The sequence below is a fragment of the Sturnus vulgaris genome, chromosome 3 (genome assembly GCF_052056855.1).
Source record: "Sturnus vulgaris isolate bStuVul1 chromosome 3, bStuVul1.hap1, whole genome shotgun sequence".
In the NCBI taxonomy this organism is placed as follows: Eukaryota; Metazoa; Chordata; class Aves; order Passeriformes; family Sturnidae; genus Sturnus; species Sturnus vulgaris.
The window spans coordinates 59,732,997-59,754,233 of NC_142245.1; the positions used below are offsets into that span (position 1 = coordinate 59,732,997).

At 40.1% G+C, this 21,237-nt stretch overlaps 1 protein-coding gene across 1 annotated transcript in view; it reads left to right on the forward strand.

Moving 5' to 3' along the window:
• Positions 1-15,178: 15,178 nt before the first annotated feature.
• SGK1 (serum/glucocorticoid regulated kinase 1) overlaps positions 15,179-21,237 on the forward strand; it is a 70,801-nt gene continuing 64,742 nt past the window's right edge. The window contains exon 1 of the mRNA XM_088161758.1: positions 15,179-15,732. Within this exon, the coding sequence (XP_088017884.1) occupies positions 15,664-15,732 (69 nt within the window). The 5' untranslated portion in view covers positions 15,179-15,663. The remainder of the gene's footprint in view (positions 15,733-21,237) is intronic.

The window sequence follows — 21,237 nt, forward strand, 5'->3', positions numbered from 1 at the left end:
TATCATTCCTGTGGTTGCCAAAATATATAGGAACTGTAGAAATTTTATGTGCCAGAAGAAAAGAATGAGGAGTGGCAGGCTGATATACTGTTTGTAGTAAGTTAGCAGATCTATAGAATAAATTCTTATGAAATATGACCAGAAAATACATGACATAATTTTTACAAAGTCATGTGTCTTGTAAGCATGCTGTGACTCCCAGCCTGTACTGCCCCACCTTTTGCAGCACTTTAGCCAATCTCCTCACAAATATAAGCTGTGTAATTACTTGGTTTATCTCTTTCATAGTTAGTGTCTGAAATGCTATGAGAGCAGAACAGCAGCTATTTACATCTTTTAGCTCAAATACAAAGCCATAAGGACCGAAAAAACCCCCAAACCAAACCCTGTGAATTGAACACCTTAAATACTATATAAGACCTTTACCGCATTTGCAGTTTGTACAAAAATGCAGCTTTATGCTGTAAGTCAATAAAGAAACAATATTTTCTTTGATTTCACTGTGGTACGTGAGAACTCCTCAGTGTCAGTGATAGCCAGAGTGAACTTGTCCATAGGCAAACTGTTGAGTATTCTGTCACTCACCATTAGCAATTATCTCAGTATGTTTACACTATAGTAATACAGCAATTCTGCTGTAGGCTAGAAGAGATAAATGATACCTCTACTCATTCATCAGTTCTTTCTTGTAATAAATTACAGACACTTAAGTGTTCCCAAAATATTCCTTAAAGACTGATGAAATAAAATTAAAGAAATATAAGTCATCCTAATTCTTCAGAAGTCACTCAGGACTGATAGAACAGTATACATCTATTTAATTTCAAGTCTACAAATTGAATGGAGGGGCTGGCAGAATTAAAAAGGATTTATTTGAAAAACATTCCATAGCAAAAGTATTCATTTGAAATGAATCAGTTACTGCAGCACTCTAATGTCCTGTTTCACTTCTTGCCTTTAGGCAACTTTTCAAAAAACAGTGGAAAAATTTAAAGGCATAGTGTAGAAAGCCAAAAAGGAAATGCAATAAAAGAGAAGTAAAATACAAACTTTTTTTTTAACTGTACTTTTTCCTTTCATTTGGTGTTAAATAAAGATGACATAAAATAGGAGGAGAGGCATTAAATTCTTTCCTGCCAAAATAATTCAATATGACATCAGCACTGAAATTAGGATTTTTTAAAGTTGCAACCAAAGTTCCCTCAGAAAAGGTAACCCTGCCCCAAACCCTTCAAAAGCTGGGCAGTGGTGAGGGGATCCTGGGGGTAGGGGGATGGTTGGTGTCAGGCCAACATGCACCATGGAGGCAGTGAGCACCCTGAGCACACCTGCACTTCATTTCAGCTGTGCTGCTCAGTACTCTGAGCAGTCATTGTCACTGAGCTCCTTCATTCACTCTTGTAAGTGTGACCTTCTCAGGGTTCAGCTCATGATTGCTTGCACAGAATTTGATGAAGAATTTTATTTTTCATGTAGCTCCAGGGGGAATGCCTAAAATTGACATTGAAGCTAAGTACATTAGATTAAAAGAAACAGCTGTACGTAATAAGTCCCGAGTCACATTTTTGTAACATCAGAAGAACATTCTGAAAACAAGAAATCTCTTCTGAACTCAGAAGAGGTTTAGGGCTCAGTATTTATCATCACTAAGTGAAATTTCCATGCATAATGACAGGAAGCAGTCAAACTTTAGCATATTTCATCCACTCACAGATAGAATTTGGACTTTATTAAACATAACACAGCATAACATGATGTCTGTCCTGGGTGAAGCCTGAGCAGATGCTGATATTTTCTGCTATTGCTTTTGTGATCTTTATGGTTTCTGCTTGTCCTCACATCTAGATCTGTATCAGGTGGAAAACTCCTTTTTAATTTCAAAGTTGATCTGGCTCTAATGGATCCAAAATTGTATGAGTGATCCTGAGGTTGTTATGATAAGGTTTCACCTTTTAGGAGTGAGCACTGTCTAATGCTAGAGGGTCATACAGCATTCTTCTTACCTCTTGACTCTATCTCAGAGGAGGCAGTGCTGAGAGAAGGCCAGATCTATCTGTGTCAAAATTCAGGGTTAGAAGGTGGATGACAACTTCCAGTCAGAATTTGTCCTCTCTGCTTCAACATGTTTCAAATGTGCAGTCTTGGGCAGTGATGCACAGATGTGCATGCTAAGCCTCTAATGTGCTACGCCTCCTGTTATGCTACGTGCTTGATGTAATTTTCTCATATTTATCATAACCTCAAGGGCATGGCAAAACCTGTGTAAGAGAGGCATCTGTGCTGAGAGTAATTTGAGTGTAAGGGTGCAAAATCTCATCTCCTGTAGTAGCAGGGTGGCTGGCTGGAGGTAAGCCACAGTATGTGCTAAAGCTACAAAGCTGAAGACATCTGTCTTTGGATTTAGTTGTTAATGTGTTGCTGCTGACTGAGCTGCTAAATTATTGTTGTCTTTAACTCTGTCATGAAGATGCCTTTCTAACTGTGTGTTCTTCTTTACATGCAGTTCCATACCATTGAGAAGTTGCAAAAAGGTATGTATTTTGACTTTATTTTTTGCCTGATTTCCCAGCTGGTCAGACAGGAAATATTAAAAGCAGCAATTATGGAGATGAAGAAGGCATTAGAATGTTTTTGGCCACAAACTGGATGCTTGCATCCTGAAGGAGGCAGTTGTGGTGCCTCTCTCTAGGAAACAGTAGACTGAAAATGTGAGTCTTTTTAGATAGAGCCATTCCTTTTCTGAGAAATTAAGAATATGATGCATTAGAAGTCCAGGTGGTATTCAGGACAGTTCAGGGTTCCTCTACAGGCTATCAGGTAATGAAGTGGATGGTTGTTCTTTCAATGACAGATTAAGCAACTGTTCGATTTCCTTCTTGCATATACTACACAATCTGTGGGTTGGAGCTGACTTATTTTTAGTTTATTTCTGAGAAAAGCGAGGCAAGGTGGGGACTTGCTTTTGGTTTATCCTGTGTGCTGGCTGCCAGAGTCTGAGCACCTACATTAACTTGGACATGAACATCCCCCACAATTACACCTCACCCCATGTCCTCCCTGCACTTCACTTGTCCATCTGCACTCAGAAGAGATGAAGGTCACCAGTAACTGATTTTGCTAATAGCTCTCATCAGCTCTCACAGTGCCAAGAGAGCATTTCTCTCCCTCAGAAGAGCCTTACAGAGAGATTTGAAAGGTTATATAGTGTGGGGGAATATTTTAAATTATAACCTAAATTCTATGTAGCCCCAACTTAAACCTGCCCAGATCCTGCAGAAAATTATCAGATTTTCTTATTTGGAGATAAAGTCCAAGGTTTCCTGTATGGGTCATAGAAACTGAGACCTTGGTCCAAGTCAAAGTTAGGTTAATTCAGCGAAGTGTAGACATCAGCAGAATCTGCCAGCAACTGGCAAGGTGACCCTAATTGGTTCTTTGATGATTTGAAGCCTTTGTTCCTTTCCTTGCTTGATGCCTGAGAGGATCAGTTTGCCCTAAAAGCACTATTGTGTGGCATTGTGACCTCTTAACTGTCCTGTCCTGTTGAACATGCGCAGGAGCCTTACTCCATTAATAAGTGATAGATATGTATCAGTATGTTAATGATTCCTGGCTCCGCATGTCCATCTGCTCTGAGCCCTGCCACACACCTCCAGGAGTGACATGGTGCCTGCACAGATTCGGTGCCTGTCCTGCCAGCAGTAATTAGCCGATAAACAGATAAAGAATGAGTTACATTACAGGTCTGGCCACAACTGTTTCACTGTGCCACTGGCCCAGAGGCACCAGCCATTTGCATTTGGCTCTCTTATACTTGTGAGGACCTTTCCATCTGCAGCTGGTGAAAGAGGTACAAGCCTTCCTTGCAGTCACTTTGGATAGGTCTGCATGGCATACAGGGAGATTGCTTTGTCTGAACTTTGAGCAAAACAAAGGCGGAACAGCCATGGACTCATGGAGCTCAGAGCCAAGATGTAGCACTGGATAAAACAGTGCTGGTTCAGGGCTCCAGGCATCTGCCAGCCAGGAACCCTGTGCCTTGCCTCAACACACAGCACAGGTGTTCCCTCACTCTTCACCAAAAGTCTAAGTCACTTTGGGAACAGGCAGCTCTCCTACTCATGACAAAATCCTGTAAAGCTGAAGCTGATACAGCAGAGCAATGCCTCTGACTCAAGTCTCAGTTGTGCATTGAGCTAGTGCTTTGATGCTTAGGTTTGGTTCATGATAAGGATCTGTGTGAAGGTCAAAGTTTTGCTTTTATCATGTAGTCCCTGCACTAATTTCAGAGCTGTTACTGAAGAGGCAGTTTCTTCTGGCCATGACAACACTGTAGTCTTAACTAAAAATGTCCAGTTAAGCAGTGAGTAGATGAGAAGCCCAGATTTACTGTTCTGCTAAACGTGACATGAATTTTAACATTCCTGTTAGCATGTGAGAGAGGTCAAAAAGTAATATATTAAATGCTTTTTTTGTAGGAAAATCAGTCAATTACTTGTGATTGCAAATTAATTTATTTAAGATCAAAGGAACAACATTTAAAAATCATGGAACCAGCAACAGGATGTTCTGTAATAACAGAAAATCAAAGGATTTGCACATGAAATACACACTAATGGATCAACTGTTTATTGCTGGATGATAAAGGAAGGCCTAACATCACACAGTAGCTATTTTTATAATGTAATAAGGTCTAGGGAGGAAAAAAAGAAACTTAACGTTTTAAATTCACATCTCTCTGAAAATAAATGCTCAAAAAATATGTCCTCAAATAAAGAATTTGTAAGTTTGGATAGGTTTCACAATTCCAACATTGTCTCATGACTCCTAACTAAAACCAATGGTACAGTATGCTGAGGTAATCAAATGTTGGCATCTGTGCAAGAGCTGAATGCAAAGCAGGTCTCTGATCTATAGGAATTTTTGCAATTTCAAAGCTTACCCAGGACAAAGAGAAAAGGAAAAGGAATTCTGTGTGATGTCATAATAATAAAAAAAGACTGTTTTAGTCAAAACATGATTTTTTTTCCTGATAACTGACTTTTATTTTTTAAACTTTTTCATGATACAGTAGTGAAAATTGCTGCAGAAAAAAAAAAATCTTGTGTCAGAAAAGAAGACTTTTGCTTTAAAAAACCAAAAAGAGATATTTTGACAATTTCAAATTTAAATTATCCTGGTACTTACTAAAACCAACCGCCTTCTGTGAATAGCTTCAGTTTTGACATATGGAACTTTGTAATGAAAAATGCTTTGTACTGGAAATGCTCTAATTAGTTTTACCTTTCTTTTTTTCATGTTTGACATATGATATTGTAACATAATAAGAATTCTCTTTAGATTCCTAAAGCATTGTCTGAATAATTTTCTATATGTTAATTTTGCTTATGATATATTAAAATCAAATTTGCTAATTAGATTTTTCCAGCATCATCAGATGTCTCTATGTTTGATTAAGAGTACAGTTGGACATAACCCATTATGGTATGTATCACAGCACTAATGTTATTTGTGAATAGGTATTTTCTATATTATCTGAACCAAAACATTTAATATAACTGATCAAAGGATTTATTTAGCCTACCTGGTGCTCCATGACATACTGAAAGATGCAGATGTATTAACTATAAATTCAGCCTCTGTGTATGCCGAATTACTGAAATTTCAAGGAGATAAATATAAGACTAATGAAAAACCTTCAGAATAAAACACAAATCACAAGAAGAAATTTGATGACAGATTTTTAATGGCACCAGACCTCCATCACTGAGATTTTCAGGAGATTGCAAGTCCTATGTAAGGATGAAGAGACTTTTAGAAGTACCAGTTTCTCCAATGGAGAGCACTGAGATCTAAAATTGTGACACATTTTGTTCAGCACAGTACTCAAATACTTAGAAGTGAACGCCTGTGTCGCATGGATGATTTATAACACAAGTAGTGGAACATGTCATTAGTATCTATAAAATGGAAGCATAGGAAAAGCCTTTACATAATCCAGGTTAAAATGGTTCCACTTTTCAGTGGTTCATATAGTAGCTTTCCCACACAGAGGTATGTCACACATAAAAATTCATTAGTAATGCCAGCTAAGGGCTAAAGGACACTACTGCTGAGGCCCACAACTGTTACTCAGAAGAATTCAAGTCTTATTGTGGAAGAGTGTTTAATATGAAAAGGCTGAAGTCATCTGGCAAAACAGCTTTATCTAGGGTGTTAATTTTCTCATATCTTGAAAACCTGTTTCATTTTCACAAAAGGATGCCCAGAAAGTGGCCTGACACATTTTCTTCACACTTTCAGACTACAGAGAGCTTATCTTGAGGAAATCGAATATTTCCCACTCCAGTGATGTGAATATTCACTTCACAGTTTGGTCTGGTATCAGTGACATGAAAACAACACTCTTGGTCTCAGCTACAAGTCTCCCTGCTTTGGGCCACAATTGCACATTGTTGTCAGTCACTTCATGCCCATATCTGTTGACATTAATTACAAATACTTCTTCCTTCACTGTAAAGAGTGTAATTACCCTAGGGTTTCTAAGGAACTAAAGGAGTAGAGTTGCTCCCCTCCTATGCCACCTGATAGCTACAGTATTCCTTTGTAATAGGAGAGGATGTTGGAAAAGCTGTAAAAGAAGCAGAGGTGATAAACATCAGCTTATTACTATGCATTATTCTATGAAGCTCTCAAACCTGTAGACACTGGACAAAAAAATCCAAGAAAATTGGATCCCTTCTACAAAGAGTTCAGAGTTCTAAACTGATCTTTCACCAGTACAAACATATAGGAGAGATATCAACAACTGTAACATTCAAATTTATGGCAATAACCACCTGGAGGTGATCTTCATGGATGAGCGTGAAGCAAAACATATTACAGTGGGGAGAAGGTCGTGAGGAATGTGATTCATGCATTTAATTACCTTAGGAACAAGTTCCTGAAGGTCTTTTCAATGATGCCTTCTCATTCCAGATGTTCAATGCAGGTATGCTCACACTTTGTAGGCAATTACTAAATAAATTCCGGTAAGAATTCAGGGAAGCACCTTCTGGAAGGGAAGAGTGGCTTTCTGTAACAGGAAAAGCACTAGAGGACATGTCAAGTGCAGAATATTTTTGAGTAAAGTAAAAAGCATGAGTTGCTATTTCCCCTGGGATTTTGCACAGAATGATCAGGACTTACCAGGCTATCCAAAACACTGCATTTCTGTTAGTTTTTCCAACTAAAGGAGAGTGTTTCCATTGAGTTTGTCCAGAATTGCAGAATCAGGCGATATGAATCACAGTTGTGGGGAAGCCTAAAGATGTGTGATTACACAATGCTAGTCAAGAAATGTAAAAATTACTGCAGACACAGACAGAGTCTGAAAACACAGCAGAAGCCTCAGAAAATGGAATCATTTTTCTGCTAGAACAATTACAGTGTAATCAAAGTTTCATTATAAATGAAACTGCAATTCCCACATTGCACATATGAAACAATTAGTGACTTTAATTTGCCTTGCTATAAAGGGAGCTTTGCTATAGCAGAGTTTAATGTGAAAATAGAATCAATTCAGTCGTAACATTACCTGAATGTTTTCAAATGGTCTGTACACAAATATTTTCTGATACAAGCCTCTTTTGTCTTCAAAAGCATAGTCTTCTGGACAGGAAACTTATCCCCCTTTCCTCCTGAGAATATGTCACATGCTTGTTTGGACCCTACTGCTGCTTAGCCCAGGTCTTACAAGCAGGCAGAGATTGGTTGGCAGCTCTGGAGCTATAATGAAAAAATCAGCCATCCTCAGTTGCCCTTTTGCAGGGATGGATGATGATGTGGCTTATCAGAATGTGTCAGTGTTACACTGCCTTGGAGAAATACCACTTGAAAACTCCTACACAGACAGCTCATACCTTGGATCTGACTCGGAAACGGTGGAGCTGCAGGTTTGGGAGGGAAGCAGTGGAGGCTGGGTGGATCATGGCTCTGCCTCCCCTACATGACAGCTACTGTAACTGTACTGCAAGTGGGTTGTTGAAACTTCTTGATATTATGAGCCAGCATTAATAAGCTATTTCTCTGTTTGCCTCTCTTCAACCAACTGGAGGAGCAAATGAGTAATTGTGACTCATCTGATACGTTTGAGAGTTTCAGGTTTCTTTAGAATATTTCTAAGTTGATGTTGATCATATCAGAATCTTTTTCTCATCCCTGTGCCAGGGAGTCATAAGCTAGCCCATTTTAGACGGACCACATACTATTGTCTGCAAAATGTTGATTTTGTACCATTGCATTTTTCTTCTACTTCTACATGGCAAGGCAGCGTGAAACACAGGAATTTCAGGTCCCAAATTAAATTTGGTTATTTACTTGACTGAAGTAGCTGGAAAGCTTCCATTCTACTGAATTACTTTTTTAAAGAAACAGAGGGAAATTGTTATAGTTTAGGAAGTGTTGAGGCACTGACCTAGAACAGGTGAAGAAGAATCAAGAAGGGAATGTTTAGAGGTACTCCACAAGGACCAGCTGTCTAGAGAGAGGGAGAAAAAGCTGAGGGTGGCAATCACTGGGTTTCATTAGGCAATCCAGTACAGTTTGTGTCTAATGGCTTTGTGATATGAGTGAAAAAGTGCAGCTGAGATGAGTAGATAGTAATAGTAGCCGATCTGAAGACAAAAAGAATTCCCCAAAAGTGAAGGACAATGAGAGCTCACACCTTACTTCTGTGACAACCAATAGATTTTTTTCTTTTTTTTGCCTAGAGGGATGGTGGCTGTAATTCATTTCTCCACCTGCTAGTCAGAGTGAGCAGATTTCCACAGCATGAGAACTCAAGCATGCATGCTGTGCTTGCTAAGGAAAATGAACAATATCTCCACCTTGACAGCAGTGGCAAATGTCCTAGAGAAGTGTGTGTCCTAGATGTGATTGTTTTTCCTTTATTTAAACAAAATGCCCATATTTAAATGAACCTGCAGTAGGAGGTTTGGACTGCCAAATCCTGGCAAAATGGCAATGTCCTCCACAAAGCATGCTTATTTGTAATGTCATCTAAATCCAGTAATGATTCCACATTTAAGTTGTCAGTGATGGAGGACTGAGACAAAATCTTCTGTGGATAACTAGATATTATTAATGATTTTCAGTCCTGGATTTTGGTCCAGGGCAGCTGCTAACCCACTCTCAAAACACTATGGATTTGTTTAAATCTGTCCCAGCTTGGACCTTTACCAATTTCTATCTGCTCAGAAGCTGTATGGTTCATAAATCCCCATCCCTGTAAATGTTATGACACAGCCGTATCCTGGTGGATAGCAAAGGAATTAAGTGAAATGCTCTCACGGTTAGACCTTGATTTCAGTTTTAATGCTTTTTTTATTTGTCATTTTGCTAAGGTATTTTGCAGGGACTTTACTTCCCTGCGGGCTTGCTTCTACCTGACACACTCTATCTGTTGGCCAGGATAAGATGCCCAGCAGCAGCTTGCAGGCAGCTGGGAAAATCCCAGTGCTGCTGGGCTGTGGCACAGAAGTGCGGTGGGTGCGGCAGGGAGGGAGAGCGGCAGGGACAGCGGGCACAGAGAGCTCATTCAGCCCCAGCTCCAACTCTGGCAGGCACTGCCATGAAGGCACTGCTGGGGTTGGAGGGAGGTTTTGCTTTGTGAATGGCTTCAAGGAGTGAGAAAAGAAGCTAGGGAAAATTATTGACTCAATAGGGTTTCCATAAAATTCGATTTTTTCCCCTAATGCTTTTTGGCTCCCTATCTCTAAAAACCTTACAGATCAATCAAGATACAGTTAGGAAATCTAATTAATGGCCTACAGTAATAATGATGACCTTCCTCTATCCTGTTTTGGTTTTGGTTGTTTTTTTTCTGTATTGGACTTCTCTGGGAAAAACAGAATCCTGGCACAAACAAAGCATCTCTGTCTATTCCAGTGGAGTTTTGCTTGCTTTAGAACCAGATCTCCTTTCTCTCTCTTTTGTGAATGTCAGTTTTATTTCATTTCATGGTTTCATGTATCATTTTATTTTCATTCCTCCTCTAAGTAATACTCGAGGAAATGAGATGCCTGAAATAATCAAACAGTGAAAGTCAAGTATGCAAAAATTAAACTCACTTAGGCGCTTTAGCAAAGCTGACTGATCTTGGACAAGGAAAATTTCACAGTTTGAATTCTGCTCAGGTCAGCAGCAACCAAAGTTCATTATTTTCTGGTGATTGTTTTGTGGCCTATAGGATATAGATTGATGTTTTCTTCCTGTGGAATAGTTTTTATATCCCCTGCTCTCTGTAGGTTAGAAATGGGAACTACATATAGCTGGACAGAAGGGGATTTCAGCTCCCGTATGAGATATGGAACAATTGCTTCTAGGCCTGGAAGGATTTCAGACTATAAGACCTTCAAATTGCTTCTGATATTGTATATGAATAGAAAGTGTTATAAGCTATTTTTAAGAAGCTTGAAGTGCTAGGGAGGAGCTAGATTTCCTTTTCTATTCAACCAGCATAAGCTGTGAAAGACTGGCATAATCAACCAGAGCAGGTGAAGGAAAGACTGGAGTGCTCAAGAGACAAGGCCCAGCTCAAGACCTCTAGCTGTGCTGTATTTCTGGACAGCACTGTACAGAAAGATCTTCATCCTTCTTTTCTCCCAGCTGAGGAAACACCCCTGCTCACTTTCTTCTGTCTTCCTACAATACTGTGTGTGTTATCTTGCAGGAAAGTACCATAACTTCCCATGAATCCTAACCCTAGTTTTTCCCTAAAAAAGCTGGTGCTAGTTTTGAGCAAGATCCCAAAGTGCTAAAATGCTTTTCTTTCTTCCCAACAGCTTTATTAATGTTAGTGTTTTATTGCTAGGCATTGCATTACCAGTTGTAATTTCTGGTGTGTGAATGTAGTGGCTGTTTGTTGGGGCTGTCACCATGTCACTCAGTGCCCCATTCCTCGCAGTGACTGGGAAAGCATGGAGCAGGCACAGAGAAAGAACTGTGGGAAAATCGGGGTGACAAGCTGCACCATGCAGTCCATGAGGTCTTGAGCTGCATAGGGTCAGGCACAGGGGTGGCAAATACAAGTAGAAACTGGGGGACAAGTGATTGCTTGTGAGCAATACAAGACGAAGAACACCTGAGAGCTATCCTAAAGGTAGTGTCCACACAACAGGATTCCAAGGTAGATCCTGACAAGGCCAATAGCTGGAGGAGCAACCACAGAAGCATCAAGAACTGCACTAAGGCAGAGCTGAGATGAAAGCCATATGGGCACTCAACTAGTCTTATTTCTGGAGATAGTATAAGGACTAAAGAATGCTCAAATGCCTATTCTTCTCTCTGCAGTTATTGTTCTTACTTTCTGAGCTGGTCCTGGGGTAATCTGGTAAACAAGCTGTGCCCTTCTTCATCATTGGATACCAGGGTAAAATATGAGTCATGGAGGCTGGAAGCTATCCACCTTTCCCTGCCCACAAAGGAACTGAGGGAAGCAGCACTCAGTGACTGAGCAGCTGTGTGAGAACCCATAACATTCTCAAAATGATTTGCCACATGTGGTTTTGGCCCCTGCCAGAGACAAAAGCAACTTTGAAAGCACAGCAAAGGGAACCACAAAAAAGGGCTGTGATACTAAAAACTGTGACTTCACACTGAGCATTCTTCTTAGTCAGTGGGAGAAAAAGGTTTAGTCTGTTAAGGTCACAGCTAATTAAACTCGTCAATGTAATCTACTTGTTCCATGATAAACCCTGGGCTGATTTACCACCTGTTATCTATGACATTACACTTGTAAGCATTTAAAAGGCAAATTATTGGTATGCTGTGTTCATAAGAGGCATGACAGAATGAGAATTCTGGTCTGGGCTTAGTGCCCTTTACATATTATGTTAGTCTAAGTTTATATTATTTATTCAAGAAGATTTTCAACAAAAAACATGCAACCTTCATGCTCTCCCTGTGGGGCTGCCTCACAGGGATACCATGTGTTTTGCAGCTCTCCAAAATTTTGTAGCTAGAATATAGGTGTATTTCTCTCCTGACTGCCCTAATAAAACACTTATTTTATCATTGGGGCAGTATGTGACAATTTAACAGGAACAGCTAAAGGCTGTTAAAGCATGAAGTACCTGTAGGACTTGTTTAAAGTGTTTGGTATATCTGGCAGTCCACCAAGCTGATGAAAGCCCTTGATGTTTCGTGACAATCACAATAAAGCACAGCAGAGTGGGTTGGCTTGGCTGAAGTTCTTATTTTCCTACTCAATTTTTATGCCTTTTGATTGAAGTTAAATGCAGTGAACATAGAGTTTTATGTTCATTTTAGTTTTAATTATGAAACCATGCTTTTGGCATCATAAAAAAGTTAAAACCTTTTCTTGGAATAATTTCTCTGGGTTTAAATCTTTGGCTTCTAGTGTAAAAACAAACAGGTGGTGTTCCCCTTTTCTTTGTCTTTTAGATTTTTTATCTCCTGTGCTAGATACAAGCTCTGCACTGATATCTGTAGTAAAAAAAATGTTTGCAAATAAAATCCTTGGAGGCCACAGAGCCAATGGGATTTCAACTGAGAAGCAGTCTAATCAAAATATGGATATCCTGGAGAGGCCAAGCAGGGGTCTCTGTGATTCAGAGATAATGTCCTAGGTCATTCCCCTTGCAGCAATGCACCTGCATCGAAAAATAACTCCTACAATACTTTAAAACTATCAGGCTACTTTAAAAGCAGCTAGAGTTTTTTCTCTCTAATAGAAATATGCTTAACTTAAGTGCATAGTTTGTTCAGCTGAAAAGAGGCAATCACCCAAACAAAACAAACAGCAAAAAAGGTCTGGAGGTCAAGGCTCTGGCACCAGGACTCATGAGATATCTTCTCAGGGGCAGTCACCACCCCCAGCAGCCCACAGGGTGCCGGGATTAGGAGGCTGGAAGGAGAATGGTGTTTCAGTCAGCACTGTGGAAATCTTACAGAGGAGGTAGAGACAACATAAATGCTTTTGTGAAAGAGAAGACAGTGCCCACAGGAGAAATATCTGAGTCTGAGAGACAGATCAAAGCTGTGGCTGAATAGATCAAAGATCTCAAAAATAAATGTACGTGCACAGCAAGCTGCCTGGTTTGCCTGAGTGAAAGTCATTCTTTTGACAATCATTTTCTTGCATTTCAGATTAGCCAACAAAGCACGTGGTGCTCAGAATAGAACAGTGAGAGATGCCACCAGTAGAAACTGGGCACTCACCGTTGTCTACATCTCCATCTGTAAGCTCCAGAATATAGCTCTGACAGCTCTAAAGCACAGCAGAGGATTAATGAGAGATCAATGAGACTGAGGGACTGGATGCAAGGTGGAGGAGGGTGGTGCTCACTTCAGGGAAGCCTGGCTGAGGCATATTGAGAATTCCATTATTTCTAAAAATCTCCTCACTGTCCCTCTAGCTGGGCACTCTGAATTGCTGATCAGTTTTCAAGGGCTGGGCTGAATTGCTCCTTGGTAAAATCCATTAGCCCCAGACAGAGGAGTAGAGTGGAAAATTCCCTCTGTCTTTGCTACAGCGACAATTAGCTATATAAAGTGAAACAATTCTGATGAGATATTGGCTTTTCAGCCCCTTGCTTCAGACAGTACTGTAATAACATCCACAATCAAAATTGTCTTTTGTGCTGCTTGAACATTCCCAATGAGTGTTCCCATTTGTGACCTGGGATTAGGCTGTACCTTCCCCACATAGCTGTGACCAGAATTTTTAACCTGAGCCCAAGAAATATTTCTCAGAGCATTATTGTGACCACTGTGGATGCTGCAATTAAAGATACAGGGGAAAGACAGGAAAGGATGGGAAAGGAAAAGGGAAAATATGGGAAAATAGGTATGAGGAAAAGAAGTTTTGAGTGAATGCTATGGTACTATGTCCTTAAGAAATTCCAAGTCTAAGATGAGTGCAGCCAAATAGTTTATAAACAGTGACAGAGAGCCAAAGGTACAAAGTGGGGAGGTACATGTTGCTGACTTGTAAAAAAGTCATAGCCTACAAGCTGCTCAACCCGGGGTCTCCAGCGAGTTGCACAGGTCCAAAGACCTGTGGGATTCCCTGGGGAACAGCCATGGTAGTAGATGTAAGTTCATAGTTTCACCTCTACATGGAATAAGGGAAACTTGCACTGGGATAGGATATACAGCTTTTATTATTAAAGGATCTTCCATAGAGGGGATAAAAGGGACAGAGAAGAGTGACACAATATCTTCAAAGACTAATGAAAATGGCTTCCACTGAAAAAAGTGAAATGCTCAGTCCATTTACCTAAACATAGAGATGATTTACATTAGACCAGTATCCTCAAATATACTTTATATTACAGGCTAACTAACCCTGGAAGTTATGGCTAGAACCAGAAGCCAGATCAATACTAGAAATTAGGTCCTTTCTTGAAACTGAGGTTTATTAACCTGAAACATAGGTGGATAGGAGGTAATGAAAACCCTATTTCATTTTCCAAACCTTGCTGGAAAATGTGACTTAATTAAAGATACTTTACAGTTTAGTTAAACACATATTATTGGATTCACTGGATTTGGTGAAATTTAACTCAATTGAATTTAATAAAAAGGAAGTTAAAAAAGGTGTCCTTTCATGATTCTTTCAGTCCTATTATTCTGCAATGAAATAACCGTTCTGATTTTAAAGGCTATATATCTATGCTTCTACAGAAATATCTGAACAAATTTGTCTGTGCCTGCTTGGTTCACATTTATCTGCATCACATATAGCAAATGTACTTTATAGGAACTGTGGGTTTCCTTTAAGCTCCTTGAACTCTCTACAGCATGTCTTATCACATAACCCAGAGTTGCATTGATCATCGAATGGGCTTTTTTCCAAAGTACCACTGTTTAAATGAACAACATAGGAAAAACCATTTTTTTTAATTGACCTGTGTTTCTTTTTGTCTTATTCAAAGACTGTTCACATATAAAATGACAGCTACCCCTGTCACTCTCCCAAGGGAAAGATATTACCTTTCAGCACTTCTTTCCCTGAGCCTTTCTACTATCCTTTGTATGGTTATTTGTGTTCGGTTGCTCTGCCTGTGCATCTCTCTCTCTCTCCTTCCTCCCCCTTCCCCTCCCTCCCTCCCTCCCTCCCTCTCTCTCTCTCTCTCTCTCTCTCTCTCTCTCTGCTGTTGCTGAACTGCAGCTCCCACTGAAATTTGCACAATCAAAACCAGCTCTCATCTTAAACAGCAGTGAATCACACCACCTGAAGAAGGAGAATAGCAAATTGAGCGCGGTATCCTCTGCTCTCATACAGCATGTGGTACCAGTAACTCTCACGGGATGATGGATGGACCTGGGTTTATGTGAGACCCACTTAGCCTAAGGTCTGCTGCCTGTGATCTGAGAGCTGTCACAGGATTTTACAGGAGTATATGTGTTTAGGGGATGTTTTGAAGAAGCTAATAGAGAGCTGCATCTGAAAGCTGGAAAAGGCTGCTGCTGCTGCCGCTGCTGCAGTAGCTGGTGCAGCAGGATGAATGTGTAAAGGACAGCTGCCTGAGCCTGCCGGTGAGCCTCCTGCCCTGCTCTGTCTTCATTAGCTGCGAGGATACAGAGGAAAACAGATGCACTAAGCGAGTGCCACACTGGCACACTGGATCTATCACTGTGTACCCTTCACTGTGGAAAATGGTCAACAAAGACATGAATGGATTTCCAGTCAAGAAGTGCTCAGCCTTTCAGTTTTTTAAAAAGAGGGTAAGATTTTCCTTTAATTCTTTCTTTCTTTCTTTCTTTTTTTCCCCTTTTATTATTGCTGCATTTCTTACTTAGCCAGAGCAGAGAGAAAGTCATTGAAGAAGGAAAGTGCTTTACATTGGTCTCCTACTTTACGGAGTCCATGGCATGGGCAGTTCTACTGAATACCAAGGGCAATAGCAGTGTAGGTGAAGAGGAGCTGGGCAAGGGGGACGAGGCTGGGGGCTCGAAAGGCATTACATCAGCACTGTCTGCTGTGGAATGTGTATCTCTGTCACAGCTGACCCCAGGGCTTGACGCAATACAGGCAGCTATTCAGGCTGGGATAATGCACTCCAAAGCAGAGTGCAGGGATGTTGCAGCTTGTCTCTGACTCGCTCCTCCACATCCATCTAGGGTTATGACTCCCTCCACACCTTCCATTTACTTTTCTGAAGTGTGGCATTACCCACATCCGTTCATCATCTCACAAAGTAGGGGAAAAAAAGAGAACAAAGAAGCATTTGTGAGCTCAGGAGAATACTTCACAGCTTGTATTTTGCCTATAATCATAATTAATGCAGGAGAAAAGAGTAACACTGAGCTACACCTGAATTTGATTTTCTTTTATATTCTTTAACTTAGATATATCATTATTTAGAAAATATTTGCTATGCATTTTATTTGATGATTTCCACGAGGAAATGCAAGTGTAACTCTATCTTCTCACTTTAGTTAAGTCCTTTCTTTTATTCTGAGAACACTGCACACTATTTAACTTGAGCAACAAAGTCATTTCCATGTGGCAGCAGGACAGGTATTCTGAGTAAGTCTGGGTGGACCCAGACAGGAGAAGCAAAGCATCAGAAAGAGATTGTTAGCCGGGACTGCACTATGGAAAGGATTTCCTGAGTGATTAAAACGACAACCCTCTCTTTAAACAGACTGGAGTAACAACAGATAAGCTGCTCCATTCACTCATTAGTTCATTCATTCATTCATCCCCATTCATTCTCTCTCTCTTCATTATGCCAAGAATATGGTCAGTCCATTTAACCCTTCAGAAAAAGAAAATGAAGCCTACGCCAGTAACTAATTTGGAAGCTGGGGTCAAACCCTTTCGGGCACCAAGATGCCATATTTAAGGGCAGATGTGGAAAATATTCGTTGGGTCACTCAGAGGAAAAAAGTGCAGTGTTAGCCAACAATTGTTGTTTCCAAGGTTGTTTGTAGAAGCCTCAGTCTGATAACTCAAACAGCACGTAAATTCAGCCTATGAAAATGGTTCTCATCCCAACATGCTTCTCATCTAAGTAGATTACTATTGGCACATGTATGCCTGATACTCAGCTTACCAGCAGGGTTTATCTGTTTTTTGGTTTTTTTTCACTGCTTGAAGGTTTTAATATAATTGTATTTTTAAAGAGGAAAATAACTGGCTTGCAATTCCTTTATAAGGTTCCTGTATTGGGAACTGTCTTCTATCTCTGTTTAGAGCTTCTGAGAAGTTACTACAGGAAACCTTTACCTAATTTTGTTCTAGAAGGGAAAAATGTTATTCGTGGGGGTTTTTTCAGAGCTACACTGATAATCAGTGAATTTTCAGTTGAAAGAGATTGTTAATTGTAGTCATAATTGAAGAAACTGGCATACTGCTACAGTCCTGGACAGTGGATCAGGAAAAATAGCTGTCTTTGGTTTCTAAAGATTTTCTTTTTAACGGATGTTGCCTTTTTGCTCTTGTGATGAAGACAGATGAAACCAGTAAAACCAGTTTAGAGACACAAAGAAGGGAATTCTCTCCCTATACTTTTCTGTTAATAGATATATGCATTCACTGATGTTTCTCTTACCCCTCTTACCTTCCTCGCAGAAAATCCCCATTGTCCAATGTCAGTGTTTGAAACACACAAACAAAAAAAGCTACATGTTCATAACGTGTTGCTGCCTCCCAGAAATATATCTTGCATTTGCTGGACTGGTGATGTGTCACATGTTAACTACTGGGAGAACAGGGAGAGATGGTGCAAGAGTTGTTTTGGTCCCCTGCCAGTGATCTGGACACTCTGGCTGAACAACCACCAGAATCCTGCATGTACAGAATCATACTTGTGAGGTTTCTTGGTCTGAGTGTAGTGTGTGGTAGAGTTGTTTGACAGTTTGCATCCCCACAGCACAGTGCTCCATCACCAGCAACCCAGTGGATGCATCCTCCATCCAGAGTGAGAGGCAGGACTTGCACTGCAGAGCCTGGCAGTCCTGGCTGCTGGGTGAGGTATTGCTATCCCTCTTTACTGACAGATGCCTGAAACCCGGAGGGGATTTGCTGTCTGAGTACTGCGCAGGCTTCTCCCAGATCACACCAGCAGGGTCTATGATGAAACAAGGGATGGGGCTCTGATCTCTCCAGTTTGAAATCACTGTGTCTGTCTCCTCAAAATCACACATTTCTAGTAGAGGTGCTTTCGAAGCCTAATTCTAGAAAATCCAAATCAGTGTAGAGTAAAACACATTAAATTTTGGGAAATGCTGCTATTTTTTCAATTCAGATTGTTTTGGAAGAAGGTGCTAGATGTATCTTCATTGTTGTCATTTCCCATTGAGCCTTATGCTTTCATTAAATTGCGATCCTGTTTGTTGCTGTGTCCAACAGTGCAGAAAGGACTGGCAGAGGTCTGTGGATTTAGACTAGGCTGAAAGTGCATTCAAACATTGACTTGAATTTGAGGAACAAATTTTTTTTAAGCCTGGCTTATTCTCTGATGACAAAGTACTGACCCTCTGGGATGTTGCCTGCTGTGTCAGATGATTCAGGGTACAAGCTAATCATGTCCAGAGGTCAGAGAACAGGAAGGAAAGGCTGAAATTAAAGGGCAGCACACTTCATTAAAATAAAAGTGGAAATAGAAACTGTTTGTTTTGCAGAATAGCCTGTAGCACTCACTTCTGGCAGAGTTGGAACAACAAAATAGGGACTTCATCCACTTCAAATTGGTGCAGCTTGGAAGAAAAGCAATGGATTTACAATGCCTGTCTTTTTTCGTTGCAAGAGGTATAACAAGTAATTGTGCTTAGAATCAGAAGTTTTAATAGTTAAATATTGGGTTTAAAGATTAAAGATGGCACAAATCTAAAAAGAGGAGGGGAGAGAAGAAGATGGGTCATATGTAGGTACAAGGGGGAAATCTGAAGTTAATCTGATGAAGATAAATTATAAACACCATTGTTCAAATAATATTGAGTCGTGGCATAAAAGGATTACCTCCTGATGAGGCTGGGAGGATAAAAGATCTTGTCATTTGATAACACACAAATATCTTCATTTTCGCTACCATCCTTTTCCCCATCCACTGACATTGCCTACTGGATACCAATATAAATAGCCCATTAATCAGCTTTGGCTGTAAATGGCTGGGAAATCCCTTTCTCGTATACTAGCAACAGATTGACTTTCCCAAAGTTAAATAAAAATGGTTTGTTAATTGGCAAAAGTCACATCCCTCTGTGGTGAGAGGTTTATATGTTTCATCCTTCAGAGCTGTGCAGGATTGCCCACACAACAAGATGCTACCAATTCAAAAGATCTTTGAATGTGGTAAAAACCTACAAATATGCTATTCCTCTTCAGCCAACAGCATATCCCAGGGCAGAGAGGCCTTTCATTTTTACCTATTGCCATCCCTGCCAGACGTTTTTTTGGCAAGTGTGTGTTTGTAGTATTTGCACTACCTCTTCTGTTGCACTGGCCTACCTTATAGAGATTTTGGATAATATTTTACAACATATGACCTCCTTCATATCAAAATAACATGCCATATCATATATCACAACACAAACCAACATGGTTCAACAAGGATGAGTGATGATGAACTGTCCCTGTCACTTAAATACTGTATTCATGATATGGTAACCTCAGTGAATATGGAAATTCATTATCCTCTTATGTCTGGAGCAAGACCAAACACAAATTTATTCAGAATGTGAAAAAGATAAGTGACTGATAAATGGGAAAAGAAATAGCTGTCTTCCATAAAAGGAAAAAAAAAAAAAAAAAGAAACTGGGCAAGTCTTAGAGAAGAAGTTTATTGCAGGGATTAAGGATTTGCTAGTCTGAAACCTGATAAGGGAAAGAATATCCATAATCCTTTTTCACTGAGAAAATTTACATTAATTAGCAATTTAGGTCAAGCCAAAGTGAACGCACAAGAATGAAGAGAAAATAGCAACTTTTGTTTCTATGCAGTTTTTTCAAACAAGCAGTTTGTGGAAGCCATGTCCTTCTCCTTTCTAGGTAGATATTTTATGGCACTACATACCAGCAGCTTTCTCCATATACAAGCTTGAAGAGACTAACTCATCATGCACCATGCACGAAGATGACAGCTCAGGCTGCATTAGAGCTCAAGGCAATACATGGCTAAGGGGACTGCAGAATTACCTGAATACCATTTTTAGGACTCCAGTAATTATACAGAAAGCCCTTGAATGCAGCACTTCCAGCTGAGTTCCTACAGATTATGGTCCCTCTGGTAGATTGTGCTGTGGGGGTACTGCTCTCTGCTCTGCCACTTTTACAAGTCTAGAAATTCATTTCAGAACTGGAATTACCTTTTACTTAGGATAATTGGGAGCTTACCTAGAAGAAAATGAGAGACAAGATATCTGCACAGTGAGAAAATCTCAGCTTTGTATGGGATGACTGATTACACTGCTGCTTCTCCTGTCTGCTTGGGCCAATGTCACAAAAGTACATACATTTTAAAGCTGCTTTCCAGAGACAAGGATCCTGGCTGACTGCAACTAAGTCAGAGACTTGCAGCAGAGATATTTTTTTTCCCATATCACTTGTTCTGTGTAAAGAGGTGCTGAACATCCGTGGCTCTCCTTAGCATCAACCAAAGCTGTAAGCAGCACTCAGCCTTGCCCACCACAACCCCAAATGCCTTCACGAGTGCATAACCTGAGCATTGCAGACCGCAGCTACCATGGGGCTTTAAGGTAGCTGAGATGAAGGTGGCCTTCTATCTCTATCAGGCTTCAAACCTGCTACAGCTGGCCATTGAGCTGACCAATAATTTTCTCATCTTCTATCAACTATTTCCTGAAAAAGCCTAGTAAGTAAACACATAGGATGAAATATGGGAATGGGTGAGAAACAGCATAAGGCCCCAGTACTGGCTTTCTATAAAAAGATGTTATTTTGTTCTGTCTTCCCATTAAACCAAGATAAGCTTTGGGTTGGGATCAGTGCTAATATTTTGTTTTTCAGCTAGCACTCAGGAAAATATTTATGGGACAAAACTGCCAACATCTAGATGAGAAAGTGCCTGTGAGTCCCTTGTTTAAAATTAAAATATGAAAGTGTTGTTAAAACTAAAGTATAATATCTTGGAATAAAATGAATAAAAGGAAAAAAGAAATAGGGAAGAATAGAGGAAGGACAGCAGAATGAGAGAAAAGGAAAGAAAGAAAAAAGATCAAGAGAGAGAAAAGTCTTCTTATTTCTTATTCCTTTCTCCTTCCTCT